This window comes from Haliaeetus albicilla, chromosome 9 (genome assembly GCF_947461875.1).
Source record: "Haliaeetus albicilla chromosome 9, bHalAlb1.1, whole genome shotgun sequence".
In the NCBI taxonomy this organism is placed as follows: domain Eukaryota; kingdom Metazoa; phylum Chordata; class Aves; order Accipitriformes; family Accipitridae; genus Haliaeetus; species Haliaeetus albicilla.
In genome coordinates, this window is record NC_091491.1 from 3,486,617 (window position 1) to 3,502,978 (window position 16,362).

The window sequence follows — 16,362 nt, forward strand, 5'->3', positions numbered from 1 at the left end:
TGCAGTTCCTATCCAGATATTGCCAGGGGCAAACAATTTGATGAAGCTTATGGCTAATCAGTAAAAAATGCCAGTTCACAGGATGTCTGGTCACGTTTTTGTGAACAGTTGCTGAAGAGAAAATAATGTGTAATTCCTCTATGGTAGCATAACCACCCCAGAGATGTGAACAGGAGGCTCAAGATACTGAAATTGAGTTTTGGCCAGAGCACAGGATGTGCACAGGTACAAAGATAGCTTCAGTCTTTATGGTAGCAGGTTTTAAGAAGCATATGTAGGAAAATATTGCACAGGAAAAAAAAAATCAATAAAGCAGCTTGCATGTGTGGAAAAGACGCAAACCCCCTTTAGATGTTCAAGTTTCATTTTAAAAGTGGCTTATTTCAGTTTAAAAAAATCTGTTCCTAATCAACTTTAGTAAACCAAAATAAAACTAGTTTTTAGGACATCAAGGTCTGAAGAAGTATAAATACTTTGGCTAAGCTGGTGCAGCTTTCCTCTGTGAATAATCCTTTAAAAGTTAAATTTTCCATGGCTCTGTAGGGCATATGGATGCCCAGTTCTCGTTACAATTAAAGGGAAATATTTGTCCAGAATCTTTTGAGGCAGTTACAAGAATCTCTGCTAAAGGTTTTTGATCCAAAAGCAAACCTTAATATCCGAGATCAGCGATGGAATGTGAGCCGTCAATTTAAAACTTGGAAATAAAGTAGATATTTAAGGAATGTTTGATCTGCTTAGTCCTAAATTTGGGGTCCTGGAATTACCCTGTTCGGGCAAACTCCTGCTTTTAGAGAAAGGAGCGGGAGCAAACTCCAATGGCTCTTGGCCGGGCTGCTAAGGATGTCGACAGCGTTGGCGAGGAAGACGGAGCTCGTGCACGCTGAGTAGGGCAGGGATGGGATTTTAGTTTTTAACACGCTTCTCTCTTCAAACAGCAACCCTTGCTTTTAGTTTGTTAAAGGCACGGGATGCTCATGATTAAGGGTGTTCCCAAAGCTTTCCCGCTCGTCCTTAGACTGGAGCTGCAGCAGAGCTGGCCAGGGTTGCAGGGGAGGGTTTGGTCAAGCCCAAAGCAGACGGAGAAGATCCCCACCGTCGCTCGGGCTCTGCCCCTGCGCTGCGGATCACCTCCTGCTCCGCACCGATGAGCCGGCGCACGGCCTGGCACTGACACCAAGGTTCCCCACGGCTCCTCCGAAAGCCCCCGCGGCCGGAGGGGCTGCACCGCCGGGGAGGTGGGCTGGCGAGGGAGCCAACCTGCCCTCAAAGGTTGTGGCGCCGGATCGTTGGCCACCGTCTTGTAGAGCTTCTCTCTGAGGTACCTCTGTTCTGTGCTGCTGGTGCTGCCGGCATCCCCCTCTTCCGTCCTCCGGCACGTTGGGACCTTTTCTACTCGACTTCAGTCGCAGCAAAAGGAAAGGACCGGAGAAGCATCCCACGGCAAGAAGCCTGCCCGTGTTTCGAGTTACCGTGGGGCAAAGAGAGGAAATGTTCTAGACCATGAAAGCAGCCATCCAGCTAACCAAGTTCTCAAGTATGTGAGAAACAATGTTTTATTTAAAAATTAGATGCGCCAGCCAGAAGAAAAAAATACAACCTCGCCATTCCAAAATATAAAAATCCCTTAACTGTCTGACCTTCTCATCACTAGGTCATGGTCCTGCCACCAGATAAATCTCTCCTATCTGTCCATAGACTGAGAGTTCAATGTTGCTTGTGTTAGTGACAGTGAATTTGGGGCTGAAAAATGAACTACTGATGAGAACTCCTGTTGAACCTGTATTGTTTGTTATTCTGAGGCAAGGATCTGGCATGGGCTAATCCAGCACTTCAAAGTTAACTGCTCTTACTTTGTATACAGAGCGTCATAGCGGAGTGGCGTGGGTGATAAGAGAAATAAGGGACTGAGGGTTAGGATACACTGGGAAAATGGGACCCTGTTGAAAAAGTCTTTGATCTCTTTAAAGTATTTTCTGAAAGCAAGAATCTATCAAAAAGGAAATGCCATTTAAAAGGCTAAAAGAAACAGCTGACATCCCCAAATTTGTTTTAATCTGCCCCGGAGAATATTATTTTTAAAGATGCTTTAAGTCAGGGGAAGAAATGCTTGTCAAAAGAAGGGAAATTAGAAAAAAAGCAGAAAGGTCATCAGAATGGAAACGTGGTTCTTGAAGCCTCTGCACACCATGCCTTTCCCTCCTAACAATGAAGATGTGGAGAAGCATCCTTAAGCAGCCACGGCCAATTCTCGAGAAGAATTTGGGGCCACATTAGTCATTATCAGGGATGTAGGCATGTCGTCTGCCTCGGTGCTTTGAAACCGTCACTGGAGGCATCTTCGCATGTCCAGCAGCTTCTGAGGAGGTGGTCTTTCAACCATGATATGGCTCGTTAGCCAAGATGTTGAGTGATTTCTTGTTTTCCTGATCCTTCCACAACCTGATACGCCATAAGCATCACCTTTCCAGACAGCACCATACAGGAGCTTCTGAAAATCCCGTTTTCGCTTTACTTGATGACCCCAAACTCAAGGATTTGTAAAATTGCTGTCTGTCTGTGGAAAGCTTTGTCTTACTGAAACTCCTTTGGAAAACAGGACTTCAGCTGCTGAGGGGCTGGGGGACAGGTTTACCCCCCGAAAGGACAGAAGGAAGCGCTCGCTAGTACCTGAAGCACCATCCGCACCACAGGGATGTGCAGTGAGCACCAGTCTGCGTGTTTCCGTGGGCTTCAGAGAGCACCGATGACCTTTGGTGAGGACGTGACTTGGGTTGCTCCAACAGGACTCAGGTGCCCTGTTCCCATGCAGGTTTTTTTTATGGAAATACCACTTAAGTTCCCCATGGCTTCCCTGCTGACCGTGTGCTGGTCAGAGAAACCCCTTCCCAGCTAATGCATCAGAAATGATGTTTGCATCTAAGCAAGGAAGGTCCGATCAAATCCTCGTGAGCGGGAGGGTGGTGAGGCCCGAGGGGTTTGCAGAGGCCACCTCGTCACCCAGCAGTACCAAGGCATGAGCCCTGCAAGGTCCTGGCGTGCAGCGTGGCGCAGGGCGGTCGGTGCTCGGATGAGTGTTTTGAGCTCTTTGATCAGCTCTGATGCTCTCGGCTTTTCTGGCTGCACTGGATTGCTGTCCCCTCTCCAAAAAATATGACTTTGTTGGACCTGGGAACCTTGCAGTTGCCCAGTTCTCCAGGACCAACCAGGCCTGCTCGCATGGGCATTAAAACACAAGATGCCCATGAAGCGGCCAAGCCTGGAGAGTCCGAAAGGCTGGGAACTGCTGCTCCAAACGAAAGCAAAGCTTTCCTCTTATCGCTCGCTTCCAAATCCAACCAACCAATTACACATTAATTAAACTTTGTTTGAACATAATAGAAGCTTTGGCTCCATGTCAGTAACTGCTCCGTGGTTAAGGGGATTGGATAGTAATAGAATAAATAAATAAACAAGAGATGCTTATTCTAACAGTTCATTTTAAAACAATTTGTGAATATCATGTAGAGATAAAATGTGCCTAGCATAAACTTAGCTAAGCAATGACTGCTTCATTATCAGAACAAATAATTCACTCGCACATCATCTTTGAAGCTTGGGAGGGCTACAGAATTGTGCTGCTTGTTTATTTTCCTGGCTTTTACTGGTTTTGCTACATTTCATCTGCACAGAGCTGCGGGGAAGGGTTTAGCCGGGGCTGTGGCAGTGCAGTGCCAAGCCCCAGTGATGCCGGCCGCGGTCCCCAGCGCCGGGCTCAGCCCCTCTGCCCTCCCCAGGGCATCACCCTGCATTTCAGCCCCCCAGCGACCAGGTGCCAGACCGAGGTATTTTAATGCCATATCAGATGTCCTGCTCGCACAGGAGCGAGGCACCGTAGCCTTTCCCCCGTCATCGCTTTCTTTGAGGGCGGTTTTCTCGTGTGAGCGTAAAAAATGATTTTTCTCATGTGAACGTAAAAACGGATTGAAGTTTTCCCCTCCGAAGGGCGGTGAAAGCTGCTGCCGTTGCAGACCAGCACCGTGCCCCTGCCAGTGCAGGGAGGGAGGTAGAAACGTGCCTGGCAGAGCCACCGAACCCCGCAGGGAGCTTTGAGGGGCACAGGAGACCATCAGGATGGTGCTGAGGAGTCTGGATGGTCCCTTTCTTTGCTGGCTTGAGGGAGAAGCGGGTTTTGAACGTGTCCAAAATTGGAGTCTTAGTGACTCGGTGTTTTGCAGAAGAACTTTGTGTGGTTTTCAAAAAAAAAACCAAAACCCAAGCATAAAGGGGAAGAAATTGGTCCGGTCCTGGACTCCCCCAGCCCAGAGCTGGCAGCGACGTTTGCACGTTCAGGGCGTTTGCTGCAGCCCCTGGACACCGTGTCCGACCCAGGCTTTGGGTCTGAACGAAAGACGATGAGGCCAGGACTTGCTGCTCTTAACCTCCTGATTACCGATGGCTTAAACTTCACCTAATGGTTTATCCCGTGGTGCGGACGTGCCCAGCGCTTAACCTGGCTGAGCTTCCCCGTTTGCACTCCTGCAGCAGAGCTGCGGCCGCCCTTGGCGCAGGAGGCGTCGCCTGAGGATCAGATGCCGCCTGCTTGGACACGCTTCCCGGGAAGTCCCAAATTCCCAGTTTTTGTAACCGGTTTCTGCGCAGCGAAGCTCTCGCCCGGTTTGGAGTCGTGCGTGGCAGCGGGAAGGAGGGTGGGTGAAATACGGATCTGCCCGGATCTTGCTTCAGACCTCCCACCGAAGCCAGGCTGAGCTTTCCCAGAGCTTGGCAAGACGCTGGCAAGTTTTTTTATTGCAGCGCTGGGTTATTCTTCTGCCGCTGCTGGTCCCTGAGCAATGGATGATGAAGCAAGCTATTGTCAGGGAAAGCTGGCCGGAGCGAAGCATCCTCTGCGGAGACGCCCATCCGCCCGAGAGCTCCTGCCTGCAGAGATTTGGCAGAGGGGCCGGTTATGCAAAGCTACTACTGAGCGTAGAGCCCGTGGCTGTGAGTAGGTCCATTGACCTGTAGTAAATTTGGGGAAGCAGGCAGGTTTTTGGCCCCTTCCCAGGGCTGACGGGGAGCTGTATAGACCCACTGTAGGCACGGCCTCGCTCCCGGGCAGGGCTGGTGCAGCCCCGTGCCTCCGCTGTGGTTTTCTGCTCCCCTCTTTCAAACGGGACATTTAATAAGGGCCAGGACATGACATTAGGTGCTCTCTCTTGCCCTTATTTTTTCTTTTTTTTTTTTTAGTTGAAACTCTGTGACTGCATTTTCTAGGACCCAGCTCTTCGGTTTGTCATGCCTTCCTATCAGAAATGCACAACCCATGTTTGTATCGTATTGCAAAGAGATATTTACCAAATGAGTCTCTGCCAAGGGGTTGAGAAATATGTTTTCATTAAGAAAATTAAACTGACAAGTCCCTGGACAGCACATTAGTTGCATATTTTTTTTTTAAGGCCAAAATGCAGCAGCTAATAATAATGATGAAATGTCCGTGCACAGCCAAATTACTGAAATCTGCCCCGTGTTTTCCTGGAAAAGAATGCAGAGAGTTGGCAAACTTGGTTGTAGCTGGGTCTGTCGACTGCCGAGTACAATGCTACCACTGCAAGATAGCGAGCGGTTTGCAAGTTAAGCAACACCTTCAATCAGATGTGAGTCCCCATTTGTTATCCTTAAAGAATTTCAGCTGTATATATTATAGTAGTACTTTGGCTCTTTGTATTTATTTTAGAGGGCTATACTAAAGAACATTATAAACTCAGGCATGTCCATGCTATATGAACTCCATATGCTAAAGCTTAATTTTAAATGCCATTAAAAAAGCACTTAACATTTACAGTATATCAGTCCGGCTACTTTAGCAGCTTGGATGTACTACAGTAAATGAAATGATTGAGAAAAAAAGAAATTCAGAAGCTAGATGTTATAAAAATCCCTGATGCGGGACGTTCGCCTGGTACAAAGCAAGTAACTGTCAAATCATGTCCATCTCATTTCTGGTTTTTAATCAGTTTCTCCTCTTTTTTTGTTTCATTTTTAAATGTCATTCTAAGGCCTGATTTAAAAAAAAAAAAAATCTTGGCATTCGGATTGGATTCCTAATGCAATTTTTTTCAACGTGTGAATTGGGCTGTGTATTCGCAAATTGAAATGTCCTACTGTATTTATCCAGGTGCTTACCTGTAGGAGGACAAGGTTAAGAGGAGTGCAGAGTTTATGAATGAAAATCAAATACGGACATTGGTAAACCACCCCTTTTTAGTCCCGGCTAATTACATGGTAAACATCTGGAATTTATGCAGGGCGGTTAAAAGAGTCAATTGAAATGATGTCGAACAGGGCCCATTTTGTTGCCTTCTCCCCAAGCAGCGACAAAATGGTGCTGCAGACCCGGGCCAGCTCGGCCGGGCACGGGGGCAACGTGCCGGGGAAGGAGGGATAAAGGGTGGGGGGCAAAGTGGCCACCACGTCCAATGGAGAAACGACATTGGGGTTTGGGCCCTTGTTCATTAGGGTAATTAGGATGACTCCAGGATGTAGCAATTCTCATCCTCTGCCCCCTTACTCTGGTGGAAAGGGGAATTTTCTGTTCTGGCTGGTTGCTTGAAGGCTGTGGTGAGCCAGTTTGTTCAATTGACTTGTTTTTTTTACTGGACGAGGAGGAGGTTGGGAAGATGGAGCCAAGAAAATAGTTACTCTGAGGATGTAAGGTGTCTGATCCTGCAAATCCTGGCTCCTGATGCAGCCTCGAGGGCTCGGGAAGCCCATGGCAGTGCCCGTACCCATCAGGGCCATCTCCTTTGGATCGTAAGACCAGATCGTGATGGTATATACTGGTTTCACAGCCATAGCTTTATAAAAAAATATTCTTTAATATTGCAAAGATTCTTTAGATATGTAATGTGTATGTATATATATAAACGTTCTTTAATGATACACTGGTTTATGTGACGTTGCCCGTTTGGTGTTGGTTGCTATGTGTCTGCTAAAGTCAATGGGAAATCAGCGGGACGGGCGCATTTTCAGCAGGGAGCTCTGTGATGCTCCTGGCTCGAACAAGGTTTAAAGGGCTTGCTGTGAATTTGGGAAATTCGGAAAGGCCAGAGGAGCAGTGGCTGTCCGCACCACCGCAGGGTTTAACCCTTAGACTCCCGCCAGGCTTTAGTGATCCTCAGTTTTCAGTCTGTTGAAGGGAACACAGGTTCAGCTGCTGCGCGAGAGTAGTGGTGGGACTTGGTGTTCTGGGCATTGGGAACGTGTGAATGAGAAAGCTGCGTGCGCTTAGTTTCCTCTGAAGTGTAGTCACATCTCATGACTTTTCACGCACTTTCACGGCAACTCAAAATTTTTTTGAGGCTGCCATAAGCCATGCGGAGCCTCCTGGGGTAGTGAGGGCTCCCTGTCCCAGCCTCCCGTAAGGAGGGACTTGTTGACTCCCCCATATCTCTCTCTACACACACCTTTTCCTGGCACTGGCCCATAACCCCCCTCTATATACCCTCACCCATATTTGTGCCCCATTTTTGCACTAGCCCTGTGCAGCCCACGCTCTGGAAAGGGTGAGTTTGATTCAGGTGATGTATAAGCAGCAATGTTTTGTAGCTCATTTGTCCTCGCGTGAATTCATCACGTGGTGGATCTGCCTTTTGGGGCGCTGCTCCAAGTTTCCATCAGTTCCAGTGCTGCTCCAGGTTGTTCACTAACATGTTAACCCTTTGTTTTTCCTAAGGAGGATGTTTCCTAGTTACAAGGTTAAAGTGACCGGAATGAATCCCAAGACCAAGTACATCCTGTTGATCGACATTGTCCCGGCTGACGACCACCGGTATAAATTCTGTGACAATAAATGGTAAGAGAACATTTCTCTTTGCCTTCTTTTCCTTAAGAAAATTGCAATTGGATCGACTGTTTGCTGTGCAAACTCAGAAACCAACACAAATACCTTCCCACGGGAGGGATGCCAACATCCCAGAGCGCTCTGTTGTGGAGCAGCGACAGATACAGGAGCCAATGGCTGGAAGTTAAAACCAGACAAACATAATATAAAATATTCTTAACAGGTCGGGTGATCAACTGCTGGAACAAACTGCTAATAGAGGTGGCAGGGTGTTCATTTCCCAAGCGCTCAAGGTTGGATGTCTTTTCAGAGGAGATGCTTTGGGCCAAGCATAGGTTATCAGACCATGTGCAGGTGTAAAAGGGTAAAGCCACAGCCTGCATTATACCAGAGGCTGGACTAGATGATCTAATGGTCCATTTTGGCCTTAAAACTTAGGTGTCTACATGAGTCGAGAAAAGATTTAAATTCCTTTCTTCTAGAGTAATATTTTGCTTTTAGGCAATCAGCTATAATGCAAGAGGTGGGGTGGTTTACTCAAAGCCCTGGTTCAGCCACGCTGATCCGGCAGACGAAGGGAGCGGCGATTCCCCCTATTGCAGTCCAACGCCAGATCCAGTCTAGGGTTTTTTTTTCTTTTAATTCATTCTTCCTCTGGAGTTTCTTTCTCTTCTGTTATTCTTCCCTTCCCTGTGCCTTTGATAGTAAAGTTACTTACCGGAGAGGCAGCTATGATTTTTACTTTCTGACAAAGGAAGCACATTGTTTTCTCTTTTGATTTTTACCCCAAATGCACCCAGCAGCCTCCCTCGATGTGACTATTTGCTGTGCTTTTCCCAAACCCTTCTACTGACTGCTGCCTAGTGAAAAGACGAGCAATGGAAAACTTTGTAGTCATCTTAATGGGAACGAGCCTGGTGACATCCTATAAAACTGTAATAATTCACTTGCACATTAGGGCTGCTCTAGTTTTAAAAAATCCCTTTTCCGCTCGCTTTTGTCCTGGAGTGCCGCTGGGTAAGAGGAGTGGACTGAGGGCCTCTGCGGCGCGGTGGCCACTTTGTGTTTTAACCATTAAGCCCTAGATGATGGATAGTTGTTAACTCTCTTTAATTTAGCTTTTGCCAGCCCTCGAGCTGTTTCCCCTTTTCATTTTATTGCCGCTGGAAAGTCTCTGTTGGTTTTGGTAATATTGCTTTTTATTGGTGTTTTATAAGAGGAGAACAATGCACAGTAATGGGGGAGCTGCCACGAAGGGATGTCTCACGGCTGGGTCTCGTGTCTGCGAGAGTTGGTGGTGGTGGTGTTGATGTGGGGGCAAGGGTACCTGGCAGGAGGGTACGAGGGGCAGCGCCGTGTGCCAGCACGCAGCTCCGGAGTGGGGAGCTGCCCCTTCCCACCGGAGCTGCCGGAGCCCTGCAAGGCTGCGGGGGCTGCACCCACGCCGCTGCCCGCTCCCGCTCCCAGGTCCCTTCTCCCCGGGGGAGCGTGTGAGACCGTCTCCCCGTGCAGAATGGCCTTGGAAGGCTTCATCCTCTTCAGAAACCCGGGCGAGATTTCCTCCTTGACCAACGCCAACACAACTGCCATGTACAGAGAGACACCACAGAGCGGCAGGAGCCTCCCTGAGTCCCCCTGCCCCAGCGCATCCCCCCAGGGCTGGCGGGAGGGTGGCTGGGTCGAATTTAAGGACAAAAAAACCCACTCTCCTATGTGCAAATCTGTAACCACTGTGTTTGCAGGATGGTGGCCGGGAAGGCAGAGCCAGCCATGCCGGGGCGGCTGTACGTGCACCCCGACTCCCCCGCCACTGGAGCGCACTGGATGCGGCAGCTGGTGTCCTTTCAGAAGCTAAAACTCACCAACAACCACCTGGATCCCTTTGGACATGTAAGAGAGACGTTCTGCGAGGGTTTTGGGCAGAGGTGGGCCCGCGATGCCGAATTCGTGTCCGGACCGGGATGCTGGTTGGGATGTCGGAGTTAATTTAATAACGAGGAGCAACGTTTATTCTGCGCTGCCAGCGCAGCTGGGTGGGGAGTGTTTAATGCTGAGGGAGGGGGACTGCCGTTGCTGCCTGCGTGCTTGCCCTGCTCTTGGAAATGCAGCCTCTGACTTGCTTAGTCGTGTCCTGCCGGATGCCACCGACCTTTTATTTTCTGCCCAGGAACTTTCCAGGCAGCGCTGTGGGATTTTCAGCCCGGCTGTTGCTGCGCGCGGTACATACAGCTCGCAGAAACAGGTTGCATAAACTCATGATTTTCCAAGCTGGCTTTGGCAGCCGTATAAAAGATGAAGTATTTTATTTGGAAAATCTTAATTCATGTGTATTGCGAATGCAGAAGTGGGAAGTACACAGTTATCTACCACAGTGTATTTAATAACTCTGAACAAGGGCCCTTCCAGCCTGCCAGGCAAACCAGTGCTTAGATAATGCATATAAAAATACAGACCTGTCTGGTTTGCACTGTCCGAGCTGAAAGTCACGTAAAAATAAACAAATCTTGCTGGTTGGAGGGAGGGAAGATAGAGTGCAAAATCCTTTTAAGTTTAGTGCCATCAGCTCCTCCTAGTACCACAGGTAAGGGAATCTACTTTGCATCGTCAAATGTGGTTTTTAACCTGGCAGTCTTTTAAGCAGCAGCAGTTTGGGGGGTGAGGGGGGGCTGTGCAAAGGTCCTGAAGAAGGGTGCAGAGGGAGAAGGGGTGTAGCTGTCTTGCTCAAAATGATCCTGCGTCAAGCTTCCAAAGAGCAGGTTTTCACGTGGAGCCAATTGTCCTGATGCCACCTAAAAGCCGTACAGCGAGCGCGATCCTGACACGGCTAAATCAGATGGAGCTTTACGGGCTTGACTCTAGCGGCAGGGTGACCCTCCTAGCTTAAAACGCTGCGAAAAAGTGAGACCTTTTGCTGCGTTCATAATTTTCTGCCAATTTCGAACTTCAAAAAGCAAGCGTGCCGGTCCCGCGCGGTGCCGCGGCAGAGCCGGGCTCTGGCAGCGTGACACGGTGATAACCCAGCCCCGCGCGAAGCCGTCAGCAGCGCCGGGAACTGACCCTCTTCCCCAACCTACTGACCCCAATGAAACATGTGTGAACTTCAAAGGCTAATCAGGACCATTTAATGCTGACGTTATTAATCACAGGCGATCCTGCCCCTTCACTCTTCTTTAAGGGGGAAAGCACCACGGAAATGAAATGAAAACAACCGTGTTAAGGGTTGCACGGTAAAAATCACATGAAGCCCACAAATGCCGATGTTGCGGTGTCGGCAGCAGTACCGACCTGCTTGCTTTGCACGTGGCGTTTTCTTACTCCCGTGTTTTTCTCTTGGTTAACTGTGTAGTCTAATATATGAGTGTTTACGTTGTAAAATGTAAACCATAAAACATACAGGATGTTCGATGTGGCCGTAAAACAAACAGGATGTGCAGTGTTGTTTTTGCAACTTTAAACATTTGCTTTTCCTGACTTTGTCATTTTTTAACTGTGATTTTAACACTGCATTTTAACAGGGAAGATTTCTCCACACACCCCCCCCCCCCCGCCTTTTAATAAACAGCCTGTTTGTCCTTCCAGAAAGCTCCCCTAGTGACACAGAGAGGACTCTGCTTTGTGTTTTGGGGTGATACCTGCAGCACGATGCGGTGGCCACGCTCCAAAAAAGCCCCGCTCGATCCCCTGGTACCACGCAAGCCTTGTACCACCGCCCAGCCCGCTCTGTCTCATGCTGCTGGGAAAATGCCTGAAATAACCTGTTTTAAGTGTCAGTGCGCTGACAACCTGCCTGGCTGAATGGGATTTAGCCCCTTCTCAGACAGTTCCTCGGTAGGCTTCTAAATGAACCATCTGCTTTAGCGAAGTGGGACTCCGCTTTCTGCCGTGCCCGTGGAGGAGAGCTGGATGCTGTACCAGGCGAGCGTGAATTTTCCCATCGGTTCATGCTGAGAACTGTTCTCCTGCTGTTCCCTGGGTGGCCGACGTCCCTGGGCCAGGCAGTGCCTGCGAGGTGTCTGCCCGGCGCAGCGCAGTCCTCCAGCCCTGCCTGCGAAGGCATTACATTGTGAATAATAACAGCTTCTCATTTCTAGGAATTTGTTCCCAGCGATTGCAAACGCTCTCTTAAAGCTCCCTAAGAAAAACAAGTCAGAAAACCCACAGGATTTGTTTGTCTTCTTGTGCTCCAGCAAAGCCTGCCTGCCATTTCCTTTTGTCTTTGATTTTCTCCAAACCTCAAAACCACGCGGAGCGATGATTTCTGCAGGCTGCCACTGGTGCTTTTTTTGGTGCGTGGGCAGCAGTCCAGCCAGAGTCATGCCGGCTCACCCTCCCTGGCACCCTCGGCCGCTGTGAGTGCCCGCAGGTGTCGCGGCACCGGGCTCCTTACCTGGCTCCCACTGTCCTGGGCTCCAGCTCCTGCCGGCATCCCAAAATCCCGCAGAACCCAGCCCTGCCGGCAGCTCTTTGCCGCGTCTCAGCAATTCCCTGAAGCCCCTGCCGTGCTCGGATGCGCGGGGCTCGGACAGAAACCGCTTGCTGCTTGGGGGCAGGAGGGGCAAGGAGGCAGGGGAGAGGCACTCGGCGAAATATCTTTGCACGAATTATTCCTTTTCTGGATTAATTGTTTGGTAGACGCTTATTTGGGGAAAAAAAAACCAGAAAGGAGCTCTTCCAGCTCCCCTGCCTGTTCACCTAAGGGTTAACACCGAGTGTGGGGAGATGATCCTGGGGGTCAGGCTGGAGTGTGCGTGGTGTTTGGGGGTCCTGCAAGAAGGACATGGTGGATTTTATGGGCTCGCAGCTGCAGCTGGAGCACGCCAGGCTGCTGGGCTCCGTCCCCATCCGTTGTTTTTTTGTTTTTTTTTTTTCATGGTGTGGGGGAGACGCAGGTTTGAAGGGCAAACCTGTCACGGCGTGGGGCACAGCTCCTCTGAGCCTGGCTCCTGGGCACCTGGGATCTCACCTGAAAAATGAACGGGCAGAGATTTTGCATTATTTCAATGAATTCGTTGAGAAATGAATCCATGCCCTGACGCTGTGCGCTGTAATACTTAACGTCAGGGAGAAGCAGCCCCACGGAGTTCATGAAGAGAAGTGTAGGTACATTAGAGGCTTAAAATAAGTAAGTTAAACAGCTTAATTAATAAGCCGTGGAGCTGAAGCCCTCGCTGCAATCCACGGAATTAGATTGAAGATTATTTACTGTGCTGCTGGGAGGGGATGCCTTACAGGCGGCGCTGGAAAGCCTCGCTTTCTGACACCCAGCCCATAAAACCCAGCCACCAACCGTTCCTCTTCAGTCTCAAACCCCTCACCCCTGCTTCTTCCACTGGCCAGTTATCTATTGCCGTGAATTATTAGTTACAGTCAGAGGCACGGGAGGCATTTTTCAGTGCAGACCCATAAAAATACGCAGATTTTAAATAAGAAGATATGAAGTGCAGAGCTCTGTAATCTGCCTGCAAACCCTGGGCAGGTTTTGCGGCAGGTAAGCCTGTGCCCAGCTCATGCACCACGGCCTGAAAATGTGGGCTGTATATTTTCCTCTTGGGGGATTTTTCGACCATGAAAGGCTTCTTTCACACCAGGCTTAACAACTGAGAAATGCTCATGTTGAGAATGGATTAAGAAATCAGCAGCCGCTGTAATGTTTAGCTACGGCGAGGTCTATCTGATCCTAAAGAAAGCATTGTAAGCCACCTATGCTTAGAGTAAAATCTTAATTTATGTATTTTCAAATCTTTACATGCAGAGATAATCAGCCTGATAGAGCCTCTGATTTACGCGGGGCTGGTGAGTGACAGGGTTAGTGATTCTGGCAGAGCCCCTACTTCGCGCTCTAATGCCACGTGAATAACAGGCAGTTGCGTATAGTCTGTCTGCGGAGACAAAGATACTCTCTTAAGTGCCAGCAAACTGCGCGAGGGTGGCACGACCCTTACCCGTTCCCAGTGTATTCTCCCTGGGAAGCACCTAGCTGTGTTTTCCAGGTGAAAAATGAGAATGACGCCTTCAGCACGCACCAGGTTATATCATTGCAAGTGCTAACAGATTGGTTGGCTCATAGCAGCCGTAGACGATGCGCAGGAATAACCTCTCCGTTGGAGAGGATAACATAATATTTGTATTTCTTTCAGAAGGTTAGTTCAGGGCATATGGGGAAATATTGAGCGAGTCCTGATGAGTATCTCCATAGTGATTAATGCTCATGAATGGAATTCCACTTTCTTCAGAGGCTTAAAGTATGTAAACAGCGGGGTGGAGGGCGCCCATGAGACGCTCCTTATGGCCAGTGAGCTGCGGGGCAGCGCGGGCAGCTCCGGCTCCCGGCCCCGGCAGGTGAAGGATGCTCGGGGCGGGTGCGAAGCCACCGAAGGGACACGGGGGGGTTTGCTGGGGGGCTTCGGCTCGGTCCCACGGCGAGGTTGTTCTCCTGCGCAACTCGTTTCAGCTACCGGGCTTTTTTTTGTTGGTTCGCTGTTTGGGCTTTTCTTCATCTCCTGAGACAAGGTATTATTTAAGCTGCTGAGGCTGGCAGGTCTTTGAAGCAAAAATCCTCTCTTTTCTTTCCCACTTGCAGTGCTGAGCAGTACAGCAGGAAAGCCTGGGGCACGGCACTGGCAGAAATAACCGTACTAACCCCACGGCACACTCGGGCCCTCAGCCCCGGCTCCCTGAGACCCTGCAAGTGCTGCCCGGGGCTTAAGCAGCGGGCAGAGCCGGCGGGGGTCCCGGGAAGGGTCCCTGCTCCCACGGGATCGCGTGGGGCACGGGGGGGGGCTGCCTGCCCCACAGTGCCCGCAGAGAACGACCTCCCGGCCCAGCCAGCCCTCCTGCTAACGGTACCTAATAATGTACCTAATAATGTACCTAATAATGTACATAAAGGTACTTAATGCACCTTGAGGGGTGGCGAGGATGAGCAGCAAAGGTTAGAAACCACCCAGCAAGGGTTAAGCAGCGTCCTTAAACACGAGGGCTGCGGCAAAGAAGGGGAGGCTGTTAATTAGGGCAGGCTTTAATTTGGTTTTAAGCTGGGGATGGGATAGATAGGGAGGGCATGGGGCGAGAGGGCTGGTGGTGAGGCGTGCCAGCTTTAGGTACGGCGCCAGGGAGGGCAGCGGGTCGGTGGCTCGAGCCGTCTCCAGAGACGGGCTGGCAGCGTAGGAGCCCAGCTTTGCTTGGATCTTTCTCCTGAAGACCTTTTGAATGGGGTTTTCGGTATCCAGAGGAGTTAACGACGAGTTGGATGGCAGCTCCGGGGGAAGCCCGTCTCACCAGATGCAATGTATCTGGAAGAAAATCCCGTCTTACTCTCAGGCCCCCTCTCCCCCCCGATTTTAGGCAGGCTGTGAACACGCAGAGCCACGTAAGGCCAGCGCTCGTGGGCACGGAGTGACGCTGGAAAACGACAGAGGAGCAAGCACATTACTTCAGAGGTTTCTGCTTTTGTTGTTGCTGTTGTTGTTAATGACTCCGCTGAAATTAAACCTCTGCCAGAGGACTCAGCCTTTCTCATGGGCTTTTGCAGCCAGGCCAGCTTGGAAAGGGCGATAGCATCACATCAGTATTTCTGGCAGGCTTCAGCTGGGACCAGATCAATTGGAAATTATTTTCTTTTTTTTTACAGAATATATAAAGATATTCCTGCAGCGAAAAAAAAAAAAAAGACAAGTAATAAATGAAGATGAGATGTGGAGGTTGTGACAAATAAAAGTAGAGATTTAATTGAATCCCCCCCCCCAACACAGTATCGCTGAGCTTCGCTATGTTACGTACCTTGTACCTACCTTGCTCCTTGGCTGCTGACCGTGCCTTTAATTGCCGTAATGGACTTTTTATCTGCTTTTAAAGTGTGAGGTTATTTTAGTTTCTGAGATGTTCCCTACTGAGGTTTAAAGCTACAGGATATTATAGATGGTCTGCCACTCATGATTGATAGAATTTTAAGTGATATTCTTGGTTTTTCTTGACCCAAATCTGCTATTTATTGGCTTTACTCTTTAATGCTGATGGCTTCACTCTTTAATGCTGATGAGTTTGTTGTTTCTCCCCAGGTTTATTACTTGCACACTTGGTTTTATTTGATTATCAGTGAAAGACTTAATTTTCCCCCTAGTCTTGGGGTTTCCCTCTCATTTTTCTGTTAATTCAATTTTAGCATTTTTCTGTCTTTGCTCATCAGGCGCACTCAGGCACTTTAATTAGGTTAACGTCCTAGTAATCTTGTGAAACCCTAGATTTTATTTAGAATGTTTTTTTTTATTTGTTTGCTTTATGACTTGCAGCCAAGCAGTTCCCTCGCCCTGCGCTGGTATGAGGTTTATGTGCCGCTTCTGCAGCAGCCTCCCCGCGGCCCTGGATTGCCTGCGGCCGAAGGGATGGGGCCGCTGCAGCTCCCAGGCAAAGTCCTGCCTGGTGGGAAGAGACGCGGCCTCGCTGGCCGCACCCCGCTTGTCCTCACTTAGAGCAGTGTTATAGTATCGCTGTAGCAAGAGAGCAGTTTCACATCCTTATTCTCAGCTGAAGATTTCATATAT

At 49.4% G+C, this 16,362-nt stretch overlaps 1 protein-coding gene across 2 annotated transcripts in view; it reads left to right on the top strand.

The window, feature by feature from the left end:
* The window catches only part of TBX4 (T-box transcription factor 4), a 46,907-nt gene that overhangs the window by 14,869 nt on the left and 15,676 nt on the right, over nucleotides 1-16,362 (top strand). For both annotated transcript variants that reach the window (XM_069790980.1, XM_069790981.1), the window contains 2 exons: nucleotides 7,715-7,834; nucleotides 9,565-9,712. In XM_069790980.1, the coding sequence (XP_069647081.1) occupies nucleotides 7,715-7,834; nucleotides 9,565-9,712 (268 nt within the window). The remainder of the gene's footprint in view (nucleotides 1-7,714; nucleotides 7,835-9,564; nucleotides 9,713-16,362) is intronic.